Source organism: Bubalus bubalis, chromosome 5, assembly GCF_019923935.1.
Source record: "Bubalus bubalis isolate 160015118507 breed Murrah chromosome 5, NDDB_SH_1, whole genome shotgun sequence".
In the NCBI taxonomy this organism is placed as follows: Eukaryota; Metazoa; Chordata; class Mammalia; order Artiodactyla; family Bovidae; genus Bubalus; species Bubalus bubalis.
The window spans coordinates 46506659-46529026 of NC_059161.1; the positions used below are offsets into that span (position 1 = coordinate 46506659).

At 39.1% G+C, this 22368-nt stretch overlaps 1 protein-coding gene across 1 annotated transcript in view; it reads right to left on the reverse strand.

Annotated features, from left to right (window-relative positions):
* The window catches only part of PLD5 (phospholipase D family member 5), a 415978-nt gene that overhangs the window by 201857 nt on the left and 191753 nt on the right, over positions 1-22368 (reverse strand). Inside the window, exon 2 of the mRNA XM_025286004.3 lies at positions 21998-22134. Within this exon, the coding sequence (XP_025141789.1) occupies positions 21998-22134 (137 nt within the window). The remainder of the gene's footprint in view (positions 1-21997; positions 22135-22368) is intronic.

A 22368-nucleotide genomic window follows, 5' to 3' on the forward strand; every position in this document is an offset into this window, starting at 1 on the left:
ACCACCACTCTGTCTGTGGCACTGAGCCAGATATGTTATCTCAGCTCAGCATTTTTTTCCCTCTCCTTCCATCCCCAGAACTTGGACGTTTGATAGGTACCAGCATAGTGCCAGTTGCCAAAAATGTAACTATTCGGGAGACATAGTTCCCACTCCAACAAGCTTACAGTCTAGAAGAGAAGACAGACAAGTATACAGTGACTTAAGACATGGTTCCTGAAGTGGGCACTCCATGACATGCTTGGGATTAAACATGGAATGAAAATTTGGTGACTATGTATTCAAAGGACAAATGTCACTGCTCCTTTCTTTACCAGATCTGTAATAAAGACAAAAAACACCAATCAGGAAAAAAAAAAAAATTAAGCACACATTTGAGAAGTCTCATCCTAACTCACCTATCTATCATAGAATTGCCAAAAAAAGAGAGTATTCTCTGAAGGGGACCTTTTCATATTCCCTGACTCCTGAGAGAGTAAAAATTGAGACCTCTGAGACTATAGTTATCAATGCCTGAATCTGAAAAGAGACACAATAGACATGAAGCAATGTAATCATCTTTTAACATCACACTTTCAGGCTAGATTGATTTACACATAAATCGAAACTGTCTTACATTTTTAAAAACACCCTTTGACTCAACTTTCATTAATTTTCTATCTTGAACCAAAGTCTAAAGTCAACATTCATTCATGTAAGAATAGTTAGAGAGATACATGATACTTGGTGTTAATACTTTTGGAACTCCAAATACTTTCGGAACGCACTGTGTTCCATATTCTCAGTATATTTAAACCTCGTGGGGTTGGGTGTGAGGGGAGTTAGGGAAACAGTCCCTCTCAAAGCTATGGCTCCTAATTCTTTTAAAAAATATAACAATAAAAAAGAAAAGATAAAGTCACAAAAGCCTTTATATACAATAGCACAACACTACGGATTAACTTAAATTTATGCTTATAGTTCACATAGCTAATAGGGATTCTCAACGACTTTGAGATGTCAATTTTGTGGAAAAAAAACCAAAAAACCTCTTTTGGAGACTAGATGAATTAATACTTAGTATTCACCAGTAGATAATGAGTATTATGTAGGAGCAGTCAGCTCAGGCGTTGTAGGCCCACTCAGGATGTAATATAGCAGACCTAGGAGGCCAGGGCAAACCTGCAGGAGGGGTGGCCTTAGATGAAACCCAAGAAATAGAGACAAGAAGGAAAGCTGTGTCCAAGAAAGGAAGCAAAACATAGAAAGGCCCTGAGGCCCAGGGAAGTGTGGTGCTTTTAGATCCCAGGTAGACATTTAGACTGACCTCGCAGCATGGAAGCTGGTAAAGGATGGATGTCAAGAGATGGCAGGAAGGGGCTTGAATCTCATGCATATCAGAATTTTATACAGAACTCCCTCAGGTCCTCAAGAGAGTTAGTCTCTATTTTATGAGGAAAAACAATCTTCTGATCCAAGCCTGAATTTGAGGCTAAAAAAATTCAGTACAAGGATTTATACCTTAAAGTCCTGCAAAATTCAGAAGCAGATTTTTTTTTTTAGGAGTGAAATCAAAGGGGAGGTTTCAGCAGGCAGCAATATGTTCACTGAAAATGCCCCTCCTCTATGCAAAGCTTACTATGAGTCCTGGAGGAAGCATGCTGAGACCTCAGGACAGGGTCTGCTGGCAGAAAGGGGGCAGGAGGAGGCCAAGGCCCACCTAGGGGATAGTTCTGAGGTGGGGAAATCCAGAGAAGCCCAGAGCTATGGGCTGGGACACTATGAGGCGGACAAGCTTTGTGAGAGATTGCAGTGATTCAGAATTTACAGGTCCTCTTAGGGTTCATTTCTAGGGCACAAGATACTTTGTCTGTTGTCATAAATCTTTTTTTTGTTTGTTTTAGAGGAAAATAACTTTACTTTTTATTTTTTAAAACCCTTTTTATTTTGTACTGGAGTATAGCCAGTTAATAAACAACGCTGTGATAGTTTCAGGTGAACAGCAAAGGGACTCAGCCATGCATATACAGGTATCCGTTTCCCCCCCAACTTCCCTCCCATCCAGACTGCCACATAACATTGAGCAGAGTTCCCTGTGCTCGACAGTGGTCCTTCTTGGTTATCCACTTTAAATATGGCAGTGTGTACTTGTCCATCCCAAACTTCCTAGCTATCCCTTTCACCCCTCCTTCGCCCCTGGCAACCATAAATCTGTTCTCTAAGCCTGTGAGTCTCTTTCTGTTTTGTAAATTCATTTGTATAATTTCTTTTTAGATTCCACATATTGTTGTCATAAATCTTAATCTGAACATTTCCACCCCAACTCAGTATGTACAGGAAATAAAGGTAGGTCTGTTTCATCAGCTGAAGTCTTGTGATGGAAGATATTCACATTATTGGATAAAATAAACATGAAGTATGGAGGTAGAGGCTGAGAGCTAGCTGGAGGAAACAGTTCCACAGCTCACCCGTACTGTGGAAGGGCTGGGGTGTTGGACAATGTATGTGAATGTCATGGACTACTCCCTACATGGGTGGGCAGCCCTTACCATTGCAGCCCCCTGAAGTATCAGGAAAAAAAAAAAAAGAGTAAGCAAGACCTGGATTTGCACCCAGCTTGACTCGTTATTAGGTAGGCAGATTATTTAATAACTTTGAACCTGTCATTTCTTTGGTAAAAGAAGGATAGTAACATCTGCTTTATTGTAAGAATCAATGAGATAACATTAAGTACCTTACATAGTAGCTGACATATTTTGATATACAAGAAGTGATGATTGCAATAACAAAGCCAGATAATATCTAAAACTGGTCATTTGTGGAGGGTCACAGACCACTGCCACCTGGGAATGTAGTTTTAAGTCCTTTCTGTGACAAGGACTCTCTACCAGGATAATGTGACAATCAAATGAAAATGGAATAGTTGACTCTACCCTCAGTTACTAGTAAATAGCATTACTGAGAATTGCATGCTAAAGACAAGACAGCATCTGCATAACAGCTAGATAACTTAATATCCCAGCCTGCAATATTTCTAAAAGAGTGCTCAGAATAAAGTAGTTGATTTATAACAAGGGACAAGTCTGGCTCATCTCATGTAGTAAATGTCACAGTTATTGAAGCAAAGAGATCACAGTGAAAGTTCACCTTATTGATGCACACAAGATCAATTTTCATTGTTCTACAAAAATAAAACACAATAATTTTTTGTAAATATCTCCTACAACTTGTTATTTCTAATTTAAAAGAAAGGATCAGAAAGCTTATTATACCTCTCCAATAAAATACATTTGCTCCATATGTTATGTCATTTATTTTGTTACTATTACTATTATGATGATGATTATTGTATTGGTCTTAGATATTTTGCTGTGTTCTACTAGGTTCTCTACCAAACCACACTTTTCCATGTCCTCTACCAAACCACATGTTATTCAAAAAATCATGAACAGTTGAGTCACAGATGAAGAAACAGACATGGCTCATAAACATGGGTAAAGATTTTCAACCTAAATCATAATTTTAAAAAAGATAATAAATATAAATTTTTAAGATTTATCAGATTGGCAAAGATAAAGAATGTGATAATACACAATGTTGGCAAGAGTAGGTGAAACAAGTAATTTTACATCTTAATGATACAGAACCTTTGTAATACAATTTATACTAACAATCCAAATTTAAAATGCATATATGTACCTTGTAACCTAGCAATTCCATTTCTAGGAATTTAAAGATAACTTCTTAGATATGCTTAAATGTGTGTGTGTATAGCTCCATCCATTGTGGCACTTCTTGATAAAACAGCAACAACAAAATCCCCAAAGAACATAAATGTTCACTAAATCAATAAAGAACTGATTAAATGAACTGTATAGCCATATAATGAATGCTATGCAGCCACGGGTCATGTGTGTGTGCTTAACCGCTTCAGTCGTATTTGAATCTTTGTGACCCCATGGCTCCTCTGTCTGTGTGATTTCCCAAGCAAGAATACGGGAGTGGGTTACCATGCCCTCCTCCAGGGGATCTTCCTGACCCAGAGAGTGAACCTGTGCCTCCTGCATTGCAGGCAGATTCTTTACCACTCAGCCACTTGGGAAGCCACATCTGAATATTTAAAGATGTCCAGAAAAAAACTAAAGCACAAAAACAAGATGCAAACCCATTTCTATCTGCTCCCATATGTGAGAAAAAGGGACAGATATACATAATATTATAAATATATGTATGTATATAAATATATACAAATACACACAGGCATATATAAAATCATAATTCCAGAAAGATATACAGAATCATGGCAGCAGTGTTTGCCCCTGGGCAAGGAGATCCAGGGTCTGCAATAAGAGGGAGATTATGTTTCATTGTAAGACTGTGCATTTGTATATTTTCGTCATCTGTATATATTAGTTTTCCAATTGTATAACGTTGCTTATAAAAGCAAGAGTCTAATGGAATCACTTGGAGATATGGGAGGAATAAAGCAAGCAAAGTTGCCTGAGGTAAATCTAAGATGATGAGTTTTGTAGATTAACCTTGAAAGAAGTGATCTCCAACCCACTATAGAGGTTTCTTCCAGTTAGTCATCCAAGTCACTCATTTTAATTCACTTACTTTTTATAAAACTCTATGGTTCAAGAGGGAGGGGACATATGTATACCTATGGCTGATTCATGTTGATGTTTGACAGAAAACAACAAAATTCTGTAAAGCAATTATCCTTCAATTAAAAAATAAATTAATTAAAAAAAAAAAAAGCAAAACTACGGCATATGTACCATCACCATCATTTTACAGCTGACACAAGTAGGTTAAATGACCAAGTTGGCACAGTGGGTGGCCAAATGGAGATACATATAAAGATTTCTTGGATGTCAAACCCACACATGCTCTTGGGCATCACACACACACACACACTGTACTTTGACCTCTGCTACCAGGTGTCCGAAACCTCTCAATGGCTTATATGGCTTTGGCAAACTACAATTCCTATTTTTATAAAAGTCAAAGCCTCACCAGATGTGGTTTATACCAAAAAATGTATTTCTGGGTACTATTTGTCTTTGTGAATGTGATTCAAAAAACAAGTGAATGATATGATGCTTCACTTGGTAAAGCAGCTAGACATTTTCTACATATACATTAACTGACTTCCATGTCACAACAGCCCGGAAGAATAGTCATCCTCAATTTATAAATGAGAATACTGTGGCTTCATTTAGGGACCTTCTCTCTTTGAAGGGGCAGAAATGGGACTGACCCCAGGTCTTCTAAACTTAAATTTAGTGGTCCAAACACACTGCCACATCAAGGGTGAATACCAAATGAAAACTAGCTTTTGGTGTGTGAGGTTCAATTGCAGACTCTGATTGTACGCAGCCATGTCTTTTAGACCCACAATTCAAAGTTCCTACTGTAATGTGAAACCATTCTTCACTGATGCTTTCTAAATATGCAAGCTGTTCTAAATTTCAAGTTTTGCAATTTTGGAAGCTGAGTTCCAGTGAATTCTTCAGCAGATTTTTCTTTTAAAACTTTGTCTCAATATACTCTTTATAATCAAGGCAATTACTTTAATCGAAAGTTCCAATTACAAAGTTTTTCTAATTACAGGTCTATAAACAAAACATAAAAATCTCCATTAGGCACACCCAGCTACGTTTTCTTTTTGTTTATCTCCCCTCTTCTTTTGTCAGTGTTTCTCTTCCCCAGGTTAAGGGCTGGGCTCTTCACTGTTGCTATGAGATTCCCTGGTGGCTCAGTGGTAAAGAACCCACCTGCCAATGCCGGAGATGTGGGTTTGATCTCTGGGTCAGGAAGATTTCCTGGAGGAGGAAATGGCAACCCACTGTAGTATTCCTGCCTGGGAAATCTCATGAACAGGGGAGCCTGGTGGGCTACAGTCCATGTGGTCACAAAAAAGTTGAACACGACTTAGTACACATGCACATCCTTTCTGCATAGGCAACTGAACTAGGCCATCCGGGGAAAAGACAGCTGTGCTTTTCGTGCCTGACACCACTCTCGATCAGATATGACTGTGCTTATAAGGGTTCAATGAACTTTTTGAAAAATACATACCACATTCAAATAATCTTTTTTGCAAAACAAACCTGGCAACAGGAAATGTCAAAATCATTAATCATATATTAAGTTTCATTAAAATTAAAACTTTGAAATAATTAGCTTCTGCTGCTTCCCAAGTGGTAATTATAGACCATCAGGAAGTATCACACTCTCTAGAATTTCCTCCTTTAAACATTAGATGCTAAATATAAAACATTATAGTAAAAATAATTTTTGAGATTTTAACTATGGGGATATAAACAATACTTCCTGGGCACTGGGCTAAGCAAATCTCTCACAATTCAGGAAATCTGAATTTTACTTGACTCGGTGGTGAAATTAAAATGTTAATGAGTGACATTTCAAATGAAAACAGGGCTTGGGGTCAGGAAGATCCCCTGGAGAAGGGAATGGTTATCCACTCCAGTATTCTTGCCTGTAGAATGCCATGGACAGAGGAGCTTGGTGGGCTACATTCCATGGGGTCACAAAGAGTCGGACACCACTGAACGACTATCACTTTCACTTTTTTCCCCAAATGAAAGTAGATTACAGAAGCATAAAAATACCTATATTTAAATATTTGAAGACTTCTCTCTCTTTTCTTTCATTTAAAACTAAGAATTTATCTTCCATTCTCAATATTAAATGTTATTTATTCAGTGATAGTTATAAAAAAGTATGTGTTAGATTACTCTATTACATATTAGCAATTTCTCAGCAGATTTCTTTTTCTAACCAACTTCCACACGAGAGCCTTTAAGTATATAATCTATAATCTTCAGTTCCTCCTCTCATAATCCCATTATTTTCCCAAAATGAATTCCACCATGGAGGGATAAGAAACTTATCTAGATAATACATATTATCTAAACAAACAATATTGTTAAACAATACTAAACAGTATTATAACAGTATTAAAAACAACATTGTTTTTACATGGAAATTATTGCCCATTAAACAAGATTAGCTGCTCAGTCCTGATGTGTGAGACACTCTAAGACACCAAGAGAGAGAAACAGACAGGGACCCTTGTTCTCAGGGAGTTTTGATCTTAGATGATGAGACAACATAAAAATAGAAATGTTTACAGTACCTGTAGAAGGCCACATCTGCTATTCCAGAAATGAAATGGCCTTGAATTTGTGGAAAGGGGGCAAAGGAGTGAGATGCAGGTGGAGTACCTTGGCCCAGGTCCCGAGGAGAATGCAAATACCCTCACAGAGTGAGGCTCCAAACAGAAAGAAATAACATATAGTGAGTACCTAACTCAAGCAGGGTTCTAAGTGCTCTACATTAATATCGCGTGGGCAGAAAGAGATAGTCTAGTTGGTGCACAAGGAGAGAAGACAAGAGAGGAATCACTAGCCTGAGCTAGGGATTTTGGAACTACTTGATAAGAAGTAGAGGTGAAATCACAGGAATGACTCTGCCAAAGCAGAGAATAGGAAATGAGAATGAACAAGACTTTAATATTGGCTGTGTTTGTAAGTGGGCAATGAAAAGGCTATAAGAAATTGAACACACAAATGGACAAAACTCAGATTATATATAAAAACAGAATTCAGACCCACATATACAGCAACCTAACCAAGAAACCAGCATCTTATCCACAATAAGTAGCCTAGGAAGCCAGGCCATATAGGTCAGACATGTAGAAAGTCAGACTATCAGACTACTATCTCTGGTAACAATCCACAGAGCCAAACAATAGTTTTTGCAACTGAAATAACCAGGATTTTCTCATTTGATTAATAACTGATAACTTCTGTAATTTTTGTCCATGCTTCCAAATCAGAAACAACCAGAGAGAGAAATATGCTCCCTTACTCCATCACATAGGATGGCTCGTTTTAATTAAGTTGGAACCTAACCTAATGCACCTCCAGTATCCCAAGGCCAACAGCTTCCAATAAGTGCACACATGAAGGTTTCCTTTTTCCAACTATAAAGTGTCCCCCCTTCTCTGCTTGACTCTGAGTCTCTACCAAATGCAACTGATGGCGACTGACTCCCTTACTATAGCAAGCTCTGAATAGTCTTTAATTTTTTCATTTGCTTGTTCTTAATTTATTTCCACAGGATTATTGGCATAGAGATGGTTATCTTTGGAAAGGGCAAGAAAAATCTCTTCCTCTGAATAAAAATGGGAGGAGGGAAGGATGAGTAAAGACACTTGGGGATTCTAAGGTGGCAAGAAAGCTGAAGTAAAAAATTATACCACATAGATGCCATTTCTCAAAGTAATCTCTAAACAGAGACTCAGGAGATGTAAGGTTGGGGCTGTAGGAAAGTAAAAGGAGTTTAGAACTGGAGAAAGAAAACAGGGAGCCAATAATAAATGGGTAAAATGCCCAGAGCAATCTAAAGATTTAATGCAATCCCTATCAAAATAACCATAGTATTTTTCACAGAACAATAACAAATAACCTTCACATTTGTATGAAATCAAAAAAGGCCATGAATAGTCCAAGTAATCTTGAGAACAGAGAACAAAGCTGTAGGTGTAATGCTTCCAGACTTCAGACTAAAGCTATAGTAGTCAGAACAGTATGGTATTGGCCAAAAACAGGTACATAGATCAGTGGACCAGAATAGAGAGCCAAGAAATTCACCCATACATTTGTGGTTGATTAATCTATGACATTCAGGTATGACCTAAATCAAATCAAATCCCTTAATGTTATATAGTGGAGGTGATGAATAGATTCAAGATATTAAATCTGATAGACAGAGACCCTGAAGAACTATGGATGGAGATTCATAACATTGTATGGGAAACAATGACCAAAACCATTCCAAAGAAAAATAAATGCAAGACAGCAAAGGGGTTATCTAAGGAGGCCTTACAAATAGTTGAGGAGAGAAGATGAGTGAAAGGCAAAGGATAAAGGGAAAGATATACCCAACTTAATGCCAAGTTCCAGAGAATAGCATGGAGAGATAATAAGCCTTCTTAAGTGAATAATATAAGAAATAGAGGAAAAGAATAGAATTACAAAGACTAGACATCTATTCAAGAAAATTGGAGATATCAAGAGAACATTTCATGCAAGGATGGACATGATAGTGGGAAGGAGCTGACCGAAGCAGAAGAGATTAAGAAGAGGTGGCAAGAATACATAAAAGAACTATACAAGAAAGGTCTTCATGGCCTGGATAACTATGATGCTGTGGTCACACATCTAGAGCTGGATATCCTGAGGTCAAATGGGTCTTAGGAAGCATTATTATGAACAAAGGTAGTGGAGGTGATGGCATTCCCGCTGAGCTATTTCAAATCCTAAAAGATGATGCTGTACAGTGCTACACTCAATATGTCAGTTTTTTGGAAATTTTTTGGAAATTTGGAAAACTCAACAGTGGCCACAAGACTGGAAAAGATTAGTTTTCATTCCAATTCTAAAGCAGGGTAATGCCAAAGAACGTTCAAACTACTGTACAACTGTGCTCATTTCACATGCTAGCAAGGTTATGCTCAACAGCCTTCAAGTTAGGCTTCAGCAGTATGAGAACTGAGAACTTTCAAATGTATAAGCTGGCTTAGAAAAGGCAGAGGAACCAGAGATCAAATTGCCAGTATTCACTGGATCATGGAGGAAGCAAGAGAATTCCAGAAAAACATCTAGTACTGCTTCACTGACTACACTAAAATCTGACTGTGTGGATCACAACAAACTGTGGAAAATTCTTAAAGAGATGAGAGTACCAGACTACCTTACCTGTTTTCTGAGAAACCCATATGAAGGTCAAGAAGAAACAGTTAGAGCCAGACAAGGAACAAGGAAAGTGAAAAGTGAAAGTGAAAGTTGATCAGTCATGTCTGACTCTTTGTAACTCCATGGACTGTAATCCATGAAATTCTCCAGGCCAGATTACTAGAGTGGGTAGCGCTTCCCTTCTCCAGGGGATCTTAGTTCAAAATTGGGAAAGGAGTACGACAAGGCTGTATGTTGTCACTCTGTTTATCTAACTTATATGCAGAGTTCATCATGTGAAATGCCAGGCTGCATGAATCACAAGTTGGAATCAAATTGCCAGGGATAAATATCAATAACCTCAGATATGCAGATGATACCACTCTAATGGCAGAAAGTGAAGAGGAACTAAGGGCTTCTTGATGAAGGTAGAAGAGGAGAGTGAAAAAGCTGACTTGAAAGTTAATGTTAATAAAATTAAGATCATGGCATCCAGTTCCATCACTTCGTGACATACAGAAGGGGAAAAAGTGGAAGCAGTGACAGACTTTATTTTCTTGGGCTCCAAAATCACTGTGGATGGTGACTGCAGCCATGAAATTAAAAGATACTTGCTCCTTGGAAGAAAAGCTCTGACAAACTAGACAGTGTTTAAAAAAGCAGAGGCATCACTTTGCTGGTAAAGGCCTATAGTCAAAGCTATGGTTTTTCCAGTAGTCATGTACAGAAGTGAGAGGTGGACCATAAAGAAGGCTAAGCAAGGAAGAATCAATGCTTTTGAATTATGGAGTTGGAGAAGGCTTTTGAGAGTCTCTTGGACTGCAAGGAAATCAAACCAGTCAATCCTAAAGGAAATCAACTGTGAATTTTCACTGGAAGAACTGATGCTGAAGCTCCAATACTTTGACTACTTGATGGGAAGAGCTAACTCACTGGAAAAGACCCTGATGCTGGGAAAAATTGAAGGCAACAGAAGCGGGTGGCAGAGGATGAGATGCTTAGATAGAATCACCAACTGAATGGACATGAATTTGAGCAAACTCTGGGAGACAGTGAAGGTGTGCTGCAGTCCATGAGGTCGCAAAGAGTCAGACAGAACTAAGCATCTGAACAACAACAACAATCTATGACAAAGGAGGCAAGAATATACAATGAGGAAAAAAGACTCTTCAGTGGGTGCTGCTGGGAAAAGTGGAAAGCTACTTCTAAATGAATGAAATGAGAATATTTTTTATGCAGTACACAAAAATAAACTCAAAATATACTGGAGACCTAAATGTAAGACCACAGACCATAAAGCTCCTAGAAGAAGGCATAGGCAGAACACACTTTGACATAAATAGGTATAGTAATTTTTTTGGATCTGTTTCCTAAAGCAAAGGAAACAAAGGCAAATACACACAGCCGAGACCTTATTACATGTAAAACCTTTTGCACATCAAGGAAAAGCATCAACATAACAACAAAAAGACAGCCTATTAAACAGAAGAAAATATTTGAATGTGATATGGCCGATAAGGGGTTAATATCAGAACTATATAAACAACTCATATACCTCTAAAAAAAAAAAAAACTCAATTTAAAAAATGGGCAGAAGTCCTGAATAAATATTTTTCCAAAGATGACATGCAAATCTCCAGCAGGCACATGAAAAGATGCTCAAGATCACCAGTTACTAGGGAAATGCAAATCAAAGCCTCAACAAGACACCTCACACCTGTCAGAATGGCCATTACCAAAAAATCTACAGACCAGAAAGGCTGGAGAGGATGTGGAAAAAAGGAAACCCTTGTACACTGTTGGTGGAACTGTGAATTGAGGCAGCCACTGTGGGAAACAGTATGGAGGTTTATCTAAAAATAGAACTACCACATAATCCAGCCATTCTACTCCTGTGTATATATCCAAAGAAAACAAAGACATTAATTCAAAAACATACATGTACCCCAGTGTTCACAGCAGCATTATTTAAAATAGCCAAGATATGGAAACAATCTAAGAAACTATCAACAGATGAATGGATAAAGAAGATGTGATACATATATGTAGGAAGGAAATGGCAACCCACTCCAGTATTCTTGCCTGGAAAATTTCATGAACAGAAGAGCCTGGCAGGCTACAGGCCATAGCGTCACCAAGAGTTGGACATGACTTAGCCACTAAACGCAATATATGTGTGTGTGTGTGTGTGTGTGTGTGTATAAAATGGAATATTAGTCATAACAAAGAATGGGGTTTTGCTATTTGAAACAATATGGATGGACCTGCCTGGAGAATAAGTCCAAGACAGAGATAGACAAATACTGTATGTTATCATGTGTATGTGGAATCTAAAAATTAAAACAAACAAATGAATATAACAAAACAGAAACAGACTCACAAATACAGAGACCAAACTTGTGGTTACTGGTAAAGAAAGGAAAATGGGGAGGGGTAAGATAGAGTTAAGGCATTAAGAGGTACAATAAGTTACAAATAAATAAGTTACAAGAATATATTATTGTACAACATGGGGAATATAGACAATTACTTTATAATAACTTTAAATGGAGTATAATCTATAAAACTATTGAATCATTATTTTGATTCAATAATATTGAATTGAATCATCATATACTCAATCATTGAATCATCACACACTCAAAATGAATATAGTATTATAAATCAGCTTTGTAAATCAACTGTCTTGTTTAGTTGCTAAGTCATGCCTGATTCCTTGTGACCCTATAGGCTGTAGCCCTCCAGGCTCCTCTGTCCGTGGGTTTCCCAGGCAAGAATACTAGAGTGGCTTGCCAGTTTCATCTCCAGGAGATCTTCCTAACGCAGAGATCGAACCCGAGTCTCCTGCATTGCAGGCATATTCTCTTACCTCTAAGCACCACTATACTTCAATTAAAAAAAGAAATAGGTAAAATGGCTCACTTTTGATACTGGCATTATAAAAGGAAAAATACATTAAGAAATTTATAAGGGAAACAGGTTCATTGTGAGCTAAAATGGAGAAACTAGGGGAAAATGTAGAACAAAAGCTCTAGAGCCAGTTTTTGCCTTAGTCCACCTTTCATCATGATTGTTGGTTTCAGTTCAGTTCAGTCGCTCAGTCGTGTCCGACTCTCTGCAACCCCATGAATTGCAGCAAGCCAGGCCTCCCTGTCCATCACCAACTCCCCGAGTTCACTCAGACTCACGTTCATCACGTCGGTGTTGTTTAGTACATTAGAAATCTATTTGTAGTACCAGGTGCTCTAGGCTTTTATATTCTTTCCTGTTCTTTGGGGGTGGGGGGTGTAGATTAATGTTTCTCTTTTTCTTTAGACAGAAAAGCATGCAGATGTCAAATATGAAGTAAAAAAATGAGTCTTCTAAATTCGGGAGCAACACTAATTTAAAAACACGGTTGGGTTTGTCAATATAAACCATGGTAGATCAAAGTTAATCTAAATAGAGGAAAAATTTGTAGCTTAAGAAAAGGATTAAAAAAATGGATGAAAAAACTCTCATTTTGGAGCAAAGTTAAATGGAATGTAAAAGGGGACTGCAAATATTTATAATGAACTTATGCCCCTTAATAAAAGGAAGAGTCAACACTTACTGTGCATTTATCATGACAAATGTTATTGTTTGAAAGGTACTTGCATTAACATACTTAGTCTTTACAGAAACCTTTCAAATAGGACATCATAATTGTCTTCATGATAGAGATGAAAAAAAAGTGTGATAATAAAATTGAGAAATTTGCCCCAAATTGCAATTCTCCTAAGTGGTATAGCCAAATTCAAACACAGGGAATTTGGCCCCTATAGTCCATGTTCTTATTTCTATAATATGAAAGGAATGAAAGGAAAAATGATGAAGGAATGCTGCTCAGTCACAAAAGCAATTTTAAAAGCCTCTTCTCTGGTGTCCTTATATCCTCATCACCAATATCCTTGGGGGATAATTTAATGACACTCTTAGAACTTAAAGTTTTGATATTTAATAGAATGCTCCACGAAAGGAACCCGGATTCATTAGACAGGAGACAAACACCAGGTCTCAGAATCAGAAAATTCAAAACGGGGCTGGAACAGCTTGTAGCTTCCAGGAGGCAAGGCTTCTCTCAGAGATATCTAGAACAATGTCCAAATGTACAAAAGATAGCTCCTACTAGCCAAGAATAAAAAGGGCATTAAAAGTGAAAACAATGATTATAGTCTATTGGAGCAAGTTGTATCTGTTAAAATAGCTCTAAGGTCATGATAACAAAGAGAAATTACAAACTACTAGGAGGTGATTGTCAATGCACAAAGAGGTCTCTCAAGACTATCTTCTAGAAATGTTATATATTGATGATACACAGTATATATGTCCTATTTTGGAGATGCAACTGGGTTATTAATATATAGATACCTCAGTGGCTCAGATGGTAAAGAATCTGCCTGCAATGCAGGAGACCCAGGTTCAACCCTTGGGTTGGGAAAATTCCCCTGGAGAAAGAAATGGTAACCCACTCCAGTATTCTTGCCTGGAGAATCCCATGGACAGAGGAGCCTGGCAGGCTATATAGTCCATGGGGTTGCAAAGAGTCAGACGTGACTGAGCAACTAACATTTTTGCACTTTCATGAATATAGTATATTATTTTAAAGTAAGTAAATAATGGATCAGAGAAAGAAATTCAGAAAATTAAGATATGAAAAACATAAAATAGGGAAGCCAGCTTTCTAACAGAGAAATTGTAAAATTTATACAATGTATATAAAGTGTGTGTGTGTGTTTGGTGGTGGAGGTGCCCTATTAAAGTGAGTCTGCCCTTACTATACTTTCTGTAGCCAAACCTTGGTGGTCTAGGCCACCCTTTATTAGAGAACAATTATTATAACTTACCCTACTCCCCTGGTGGCTCAGTGGTAAAGAATCCACCTGCAATGCAGGAGATGCAGGTTTGATCCCTTGGTCAGGAAGATCTCCTGGAGTAGGAAATAGCAACCCGCTCCAGTATTTGTGCCAAGGAAAAATCCCATGGACAGATGAGCCTTGTGGGCTATAGTCCATATGGTTGCAAAGAGTTGGACATTACTGAGCAACTGAACACATACATAGTAACTTATACTTAATTACCCAGCCTAAAATATTACATGGGTCCCATTTTATACAGACCCAAGTCCATTCACTTTATGGTAAAAGCAAATTACTGGGTTCAGGAATAGTGGGGATTATATGTGTGTATTATATATATATATATACACACACACACACACACACACACACACATATATATATATATATATAGAAAGAGAGAGAGAGAGAGACTGAGTTGGTCCATTCCCATTCCCTTTATGTTTCAGACCAAATGGGCACAAGCTAAAATGGATATGCAGATTTGTGAGTGAGCCCAGCCAGGCTAGTAGTCACCCAGACCCATGACTGATTCACAAGGATGAGAGGCAAGTGTGAGGAGGCCCAGGAGCAGGGGTTGACATAATTAATAATTACCTGGATAGAAATGACAGCAAACATCCATCAATATGTTTAGAAGTCAACAATAGCCCACCTAGAAATTTATGTTTATTTAGCTTGTTTATTAAGAGTTTACATTACTATAGTTTATGGGAATTGGGCTTGAGATGGAAAAGGAACAAGGTGAAAAGTGATTCTGTGTGAATTTATCCACGAGGTGTGGTAAAGAAAAGTCCTTCTTCTAGTAAGTGTCTAATGATGTCTCTAGTGGGGCAGTTACAATCCAAAACAACTGATGTAGGATTCGTCCAGGGGAGAGAGATATAACAGCAAAATGAAAAATAGAGGTCTCTCATCCGAATGGGTGAGTTCCACAGGTGAGCAGGTGTTCTGCATGTGAGCAGAAGTGAGAGGTAAGTTCCAGCATCTCTGGTCCCTGGGGATGTGACATGTGGGAAACATCATAGTGCACAGTTATATCTTGCAGGAATGGTGTAAAATAATTAGGGCCACTAGTGAACCACAAATTAGCCCAAACACAGGATGTATACAATCTTAACTGGCCGTTTAAGTCATTCTTGACTCTCAGTAATGCCCCAGAGCCTACTGAAATATAATTTCTTGGTAAAACTAGAAAATCTGCCTTTCACCCTCTCAGGTGATCAAGTGACGTGGAAGTTTATATTACTAGGGACTGAATCAGCAACTAAAAACACACAGGAAAATGATGGAAAGTACACATAAATTCAGTACAAAGACACAGAGAAATAGGTCAAAGTCATTTACCGAGGTCAAAAGACCTTGTTTCTGAGCATAAAAACTGAGGTTGGTTGAAATACACTTTGGAAGATATATTTAGAGCAGTTATTTTATTGACTCTTATGGAAAACTATAATCGAGGGTATCATCATTCTACTATTAGAACAGTATTACAGAAGCTAAGTAATAAAAGAAACACAAGCTGGAATCAAGATTGCCAGGAGGAATATCAATAACCTCAGATATGCAGATGACACCACCCTTATGGCAGAAAGTGAAGAGGAACTCAAAAGCCTCTTGATGAAAGTGAAAGTGGAGAGTGAAAAAGTTGGCTTAAAGCTCAACATTCAGAAAACTAAGATCATGGCATCCGGTCCCATCACTTCATGGGAAATAGATGGGGAAACAGTGGAAGCAGTGTCAGACTTTATTTTTGGGGGCTCCAAAATCACTGCAGATGGTGACTGCAGCCATGAAATTAAAAGATGCTTACTCCTTGGAAGGAAAGTTATGACCAACCTAGATAGCATATTCAAAAGCAGAGACATTACTTTGCCAACAAAGGTCCGTCTAGTCAAGGCTATGGTTTTTCCCAGTGGTCATGTATGGGTGTGAGAGTTGGACAGTGAAGAAGGCTGAGCGCCGAAGAATTGATACTTTTGAACTGTGGTGTTGGAGAAGACTCTTGAGAGTCCCTTGGACTGCAAGGAGATCCAACCAGTCCATTCTGAAGGACATCAGCCCTGGGATCTCTTTGGAAGGAATGATGCTAAAGCTGAAACTCCAGTACTTTGGCCACCTCATGTGAAGAGTTGACTCATTGGAAAAGACTCTGATGTTGGGAGGGATTGGGGGCAGGAGGAGAAGGGGACGACAGAGGATGAGATGGCTGGATGGCATCACTGACTCGATGGACATGAGTCTGAGTGAACTCTGGGAGTTGGTGATGGACAGGGAGACCTGGCGTGCTGTTAATCACGGGGTCGCAAAGAGTCGGACACAACTGAGCGACTGAACTGAACTGAACTGAAGTAATAAAAAGAAGAGAAATAAAATAAATCAGGAAATAATAAATCACAAATTGCATAATATTTATTGGGAGATACATGTTTTAGAGAGACATATAAAAACTCAACAAAGACATGTTGAGTGGGCAGTATGACTCAGAGCGGGAATCTTTCAGAGGACAGAAAGGTATCTAGGCTAGCTAGTAGAGATAAAATGAATTAAAGTAATATATTTAGAAAAGAGTACACTGGATGAAGAGACCTTGGAAAGGGGATGTCAAAACAGTGAGAAGCTGCTGACAGATTGTAGGATGTCTTGTATTCTTTCAACTTTCAGGAGTGAGGAGAGCTACAAACACAGAGGGAGCTTAATTACAAAGGTAATGAGATCTCAGCAAAGGTTGCACTGAGCAAGCAGCACTCTTTAGGATAATGACACCATAAGGAGAAGAACATAAAAAGAAAACTTTTCGAGTGAAAGTGTTAGTCGCTCAGTCGTGTCCGACTCTTTGCGACTCCACGGACTATAGCCTGCCAGGCTCCTCTGTCCATGGGATTCTCCAGACAAGAATACTGGAGTGGGTTGCCATTCCATTCTCCAGGGATCTTCCTGACCAAGAATTGAACCCTGGTCTCCCACATTGCAGGCAGATTCTTTACCCTCTGAGCCCTTATAAGGAGAAGAACATAAAAAGAAAACCATGTGAGTGAGTAAAGGGTAATTGGAAGCTGAGCATCATGTGACCTCCTCAGCACCACCTTGAGGCTGGAAAGGTTAATGACAGGAAAAGGTCATGAGAGGAGGACTAGAACTTTGTAGAGAAGGGCTAAGTTGAGACTGGTATGCTAGGGCTTCTGCAGATTGGCGGTTTTCCCCCCTAGTCTATATCAGCACTAGCGTACTCGGTGGGTGCATCTCCAAACAATGTTACTTCTTTTACCTGGGGCATCCCTGCTTCGAGGAGCCTAGGACTGAAGAACAAGGAACTCACTCTCTCTGCAAGCAGGTGGCAGGGGTGAGCAATGGCTGAGGATGCCCTGAGAATAGGATGGGCGGGACTAGGAGTCCACCAGTTTAAGAACTGGCAGCATGGTTGAGGCACAAGATCCAAGGAGGCGAGTACAGGATGCTACAGTAAGTATCCAAGACACACTGGTCATGGTCTAAGAAATGGATAAAAACAAAACGAAACCAGAAGGGGCTGGTAGTATAAGGGGAGGTTTAGGGAAATGGGAGATTGAATATGCAAATCAGTAATGGCCAGTCTATATATATGGTGGAACTCTGACCTCATAACCTGCAACAACCCGCCCAGGAAACCAACTTCTTATCTACAATAACCAGCCCAGGAAGTCAGCCTGCTCTAAGTCAGACTTGTAGGAAAAAGGATTGCTATCTCTAATAATAATCCAGGAAATTAAACATTAACTTCTGAAATCAAGCTAGCCATAACTTAATTAATAACTGCCATCTTCCCTAATTTTTGTCCCTACTTCCAATTTAGAACCAACCAGAGAAAACAAATACGTACCCCTAACCCATCATGTAGGATGCCTGCTTCTAGCTAGCCTGCCTCCAGCTCCCCTAGGCCAACAGGGCACACCACGATGAAGCAGTCCCCCTCCGCTGCCTGCCTCTGAGTCTCTGCTAAAACACAAGTGACTGAGGTGAACTGCCTTGCCATAGCAAGCTCTGAATCAATAGCTCTGTTCTCATGTTTACTTCACTCATTCTCATATGTTCACTCTCTTTGTTTACCTCCCCAGAATCAAAGACTACTAAAATCAAGATGAAGAGTAGATTCAGGATGAGTGTGAAGGTGGGGGGGCTGGTGGGAAGGAAGCTAGTTGCGACTACAGAAGGGGGATTCCGTATGCTTAGGAAGGGACAGGGAGAGGGCTGACATTTATATATTGCTTGTTATGAGTTTCCTGTGGCTTGGTTGTAGATTTATACAATTTACTGAAGCCTCATAAAACCTTGTGAGAGAGATTTTGTTTAATCTACCATTTTAAGGGAAATAAAACTAAAACAGTTTTCATAACCCATCAGGAGTGGAGCGGCATCCAAAGCCAGGTTTCCTCTTTCTATTCTGCCAGGTCACTCCCTTAAACCTCCTCTGGCTTTCCCACTGCACTTCTGACCACAGTCACCATAACTGTCTCATGAACTATGTTGCAACTCCTTGTTCAGTCCTTTGTTGCTATGCAAAAAGGTGAATAATATAAATTACATATCTTGCCCAAGTTTACACAGTCAGTAAGTGGTGGAATGTAAATTTGAATCCAAATCTTTCAAATTTCAAAGTCCATGGTCTTTCACTACATTAAGCTACTTGGGAGGTGGAGTAGTTTGCTGGCAGGTGCAAGGCAAAGTGGACACTAAATTTATTGACTTGAAGTGGTTAAATACAGTAAAGCTAGGGTATTGAAAATTTTTACAGTTACTAATGATGATGGCAAGAGATGGGACTGGTAGTTGGAAGGCCTATTGTTGTTGTTTAGTCACTCGGTCATGTCCAACTATTTTGCGACCCCATGGACTGTAGCCAGACAGGCTCTTCTGTCCATGGGATTTCCCAGGCAAGAATACTGGAGTGGGTTGCCATTTTATTCTTCAGGGGATCTTCCTGATCCAGGAATCAAATCCACATCTCCTGCACTGCAGGCAGATTCTTTACTGCTGAGCCACCATCCCAGCCCAGAAGGTCTGTTAGCCAGGTACAAAAAGAGGGAGTCCTGGAAGTTAGATGGTAATGTTGCCTATAGTGATAAGGAGATAGTGACTGACATAAGAAAAGTTCATCAAATTAAAATGAGAACGATTGATGGTGGGGAATGGACTGTCCGACTGGAAACTGGGATTGGATTGGGGTTTAAGAAATTGCAGTTGCCTTGCCTCCACCCTGTGCTCTGGAGAGAGGAGAAAAAGCAGAAGCTTCTCAGGATGAGGACAGGAGGAAGCCAGATATAACCTAGGCAGATATACAAAAGTGACAAGGCTGAGAATGCAGGAGAAAAGAAATGCAAGACACAGAAGAGACTGTAGACGAAAGGAAGATCTGGAGGGGCTGCAAGTTCTGGAAAAGAGTTGCAGGGCTTCCCAGGTGGCACTAGCAGTAAAGAACCTGCCTGCCAATGCAGGAGATATAGAGGCTGGGGTTCGACACCTGGGTTGGGAAGATCCCCTAGAAAAGGAAATGGCAACCTACTCCAGTATTCTTGCCTGGAGAATCCCATGGAGAGAGGAGCCTGGTGGGCTATACTCCATAGGGTCGTAAAGAATCGGACATGACTGAAGCAACTTAGCACATGCAACCTAGAGATCAAGGCAACAATTGCAACTACCCAAGGAAAAGAAAGCAGGAAAATGGTTGGTAATTGGAAGAATACATTCTAGATGGAGGGAGAAGCAATATTGAGTCATCAGGATTTAGATATTGATTAAGATGGAAGAAATAACCAGGTCAAATTCCAGTTGCATGAGTTGAAAATTAAAATTAGATTAAATTTTATAATAGATTTCTCCAAGTGCAAATAGGCATAATTTGAAGGTTTCCCCTTTTTTGTTGTAAAAAAAACATATAACTCATAACGTTTGTTAAAAGGTCCTGGGTATTTTGTCTTATGGAAGTCATTACAGTTTGACCTTTACAAAGTTGCCTTCTAGATTCTGGAGTTTTCCATTTAAAGTACTCAGCAGTCTTCATTACAGGTGAGGTGAGAGGGAGAGGCTGAGCCACCCCAGTGAAGAAGTATGAGTCACTGGCCCCCTGCCCACAGTATGCTTGTATGTGTCATGTAACAGATTAGCACAAGGTAGTGACTCAGACAGAGTTTTCAGGAGGAAGATAATGATGATCTATTGCTTTTCTATTGCTTTCCTGATAACTCCAATATAATTTTCCTCCAAAATTCAGTCTGGGAAGTAAGTATATTTAGGAACACTTTTCTAGCATGAAGGAATAACCTAAAATGTATACTGATTTCTCTCTTGTACCCTTTGTTCTATACAGTACGGTTGCCTGGTAATTAAACTATAATGTATCATGGGTTAAAAAGAACCCCCAAATTTCTATTGTCTTATCCAGATTTTTTTTCTGTCGGACATTCAACCCTCAAGGCAAAATATCTAGGATAAAAACTTGCATATACATTACTAGGCTGTGGTTGATTTTAAACTAGAAAAGAGGGGCACTTTGACTAATGCTTTTCAAAGGGAAAAGATAATATTTAAAATTCATTATAAGCACTAATTCATAATAACCATGTAATTTTATGGCCTCACTTCGACTCTGCAGCACACAAACATAAAAATAAACCTCTTGTTTCTTTGCCCATCTTGGTACTTTTTTACATCCTCCTACAAACCTCAAAAAACAAAGTAGCACCTAGGGAGGAGTTGGATGAGGAGATTTATGAGGATAAAACCATGCTGTGTTGGCTCTGCAGTCAGAAGTGACCCTAGGGAAATGTTATGTAGTGTACTTGAAGAAAAAATAATACAGATATGTAACAATAAAGCTGTTGTAATTTCTGGATGAAAAATAAACTTTGTGCTAAACTGGGACAGACTGAGGAGGTGCATGTCTTCTCATAGATATGCTTATTTATTTGATCCCTAATTTTAAGTTGGAATTTTCCCTGAGATGTGTGTTTAACTTCTGATCAACAACAACTAGCACGGCGTCCTCAGTCTATGGAGGCTTTCATTACTGCTGAGCTTATTACGGAACAAATCAAAACCTCATACACAGAGGTCTCCAGAAATGCAGGTTGTTGCAAAATTTCATTTTGTCAACCACACTTCTGTACAGAATATGCCCAAACTGTAAAGTGAAGTAAAGTATGACTCATGTTTATTCCCTTAGTCTAAATAAATGTAAAATCACCAGTGGACAGCGACTCATGCCTCAGCTTAACCCAATAGGCAGTTAGGTGCTCGTGCGTGTTTATGATATTTTTCTCTCACTGTCCAGGACCCCCTCTGATTTTCTCACCCACTCCCTAAAAGAGAATTTTTAAATTTCTGTTTGTTACCTCTTACCGACATTTATTTTGACAATTTTTTTCTGACAGTCCATCTTCATCCTCTCCCATGATATCCACAGCTGAAAATATCAATGCAACGAGAATGGCAAAGCAGCACACCAGCGCAAAGATCACGATGCACTTCTGCTGGGACTGCAAGAAAGAAAGAAGATAAAGAAAAGTAAGTGAAGCAGCTTTGGCTTAGGAACCTCAAGCTGTGACAGCTTTTTTAAAAGTTCCATGCAAAACCCTTTGGGGAAGAGTTCGTTTTGTTACTGCCAGAGCAGCAGTACTCTCTGGGTGAAATGTCTAAGACCTTTATGCTTATTCCTTAACACAGCTTTCAAACCCTTGCTAAATATGTAATCTATTAAATAATTCAGGTGC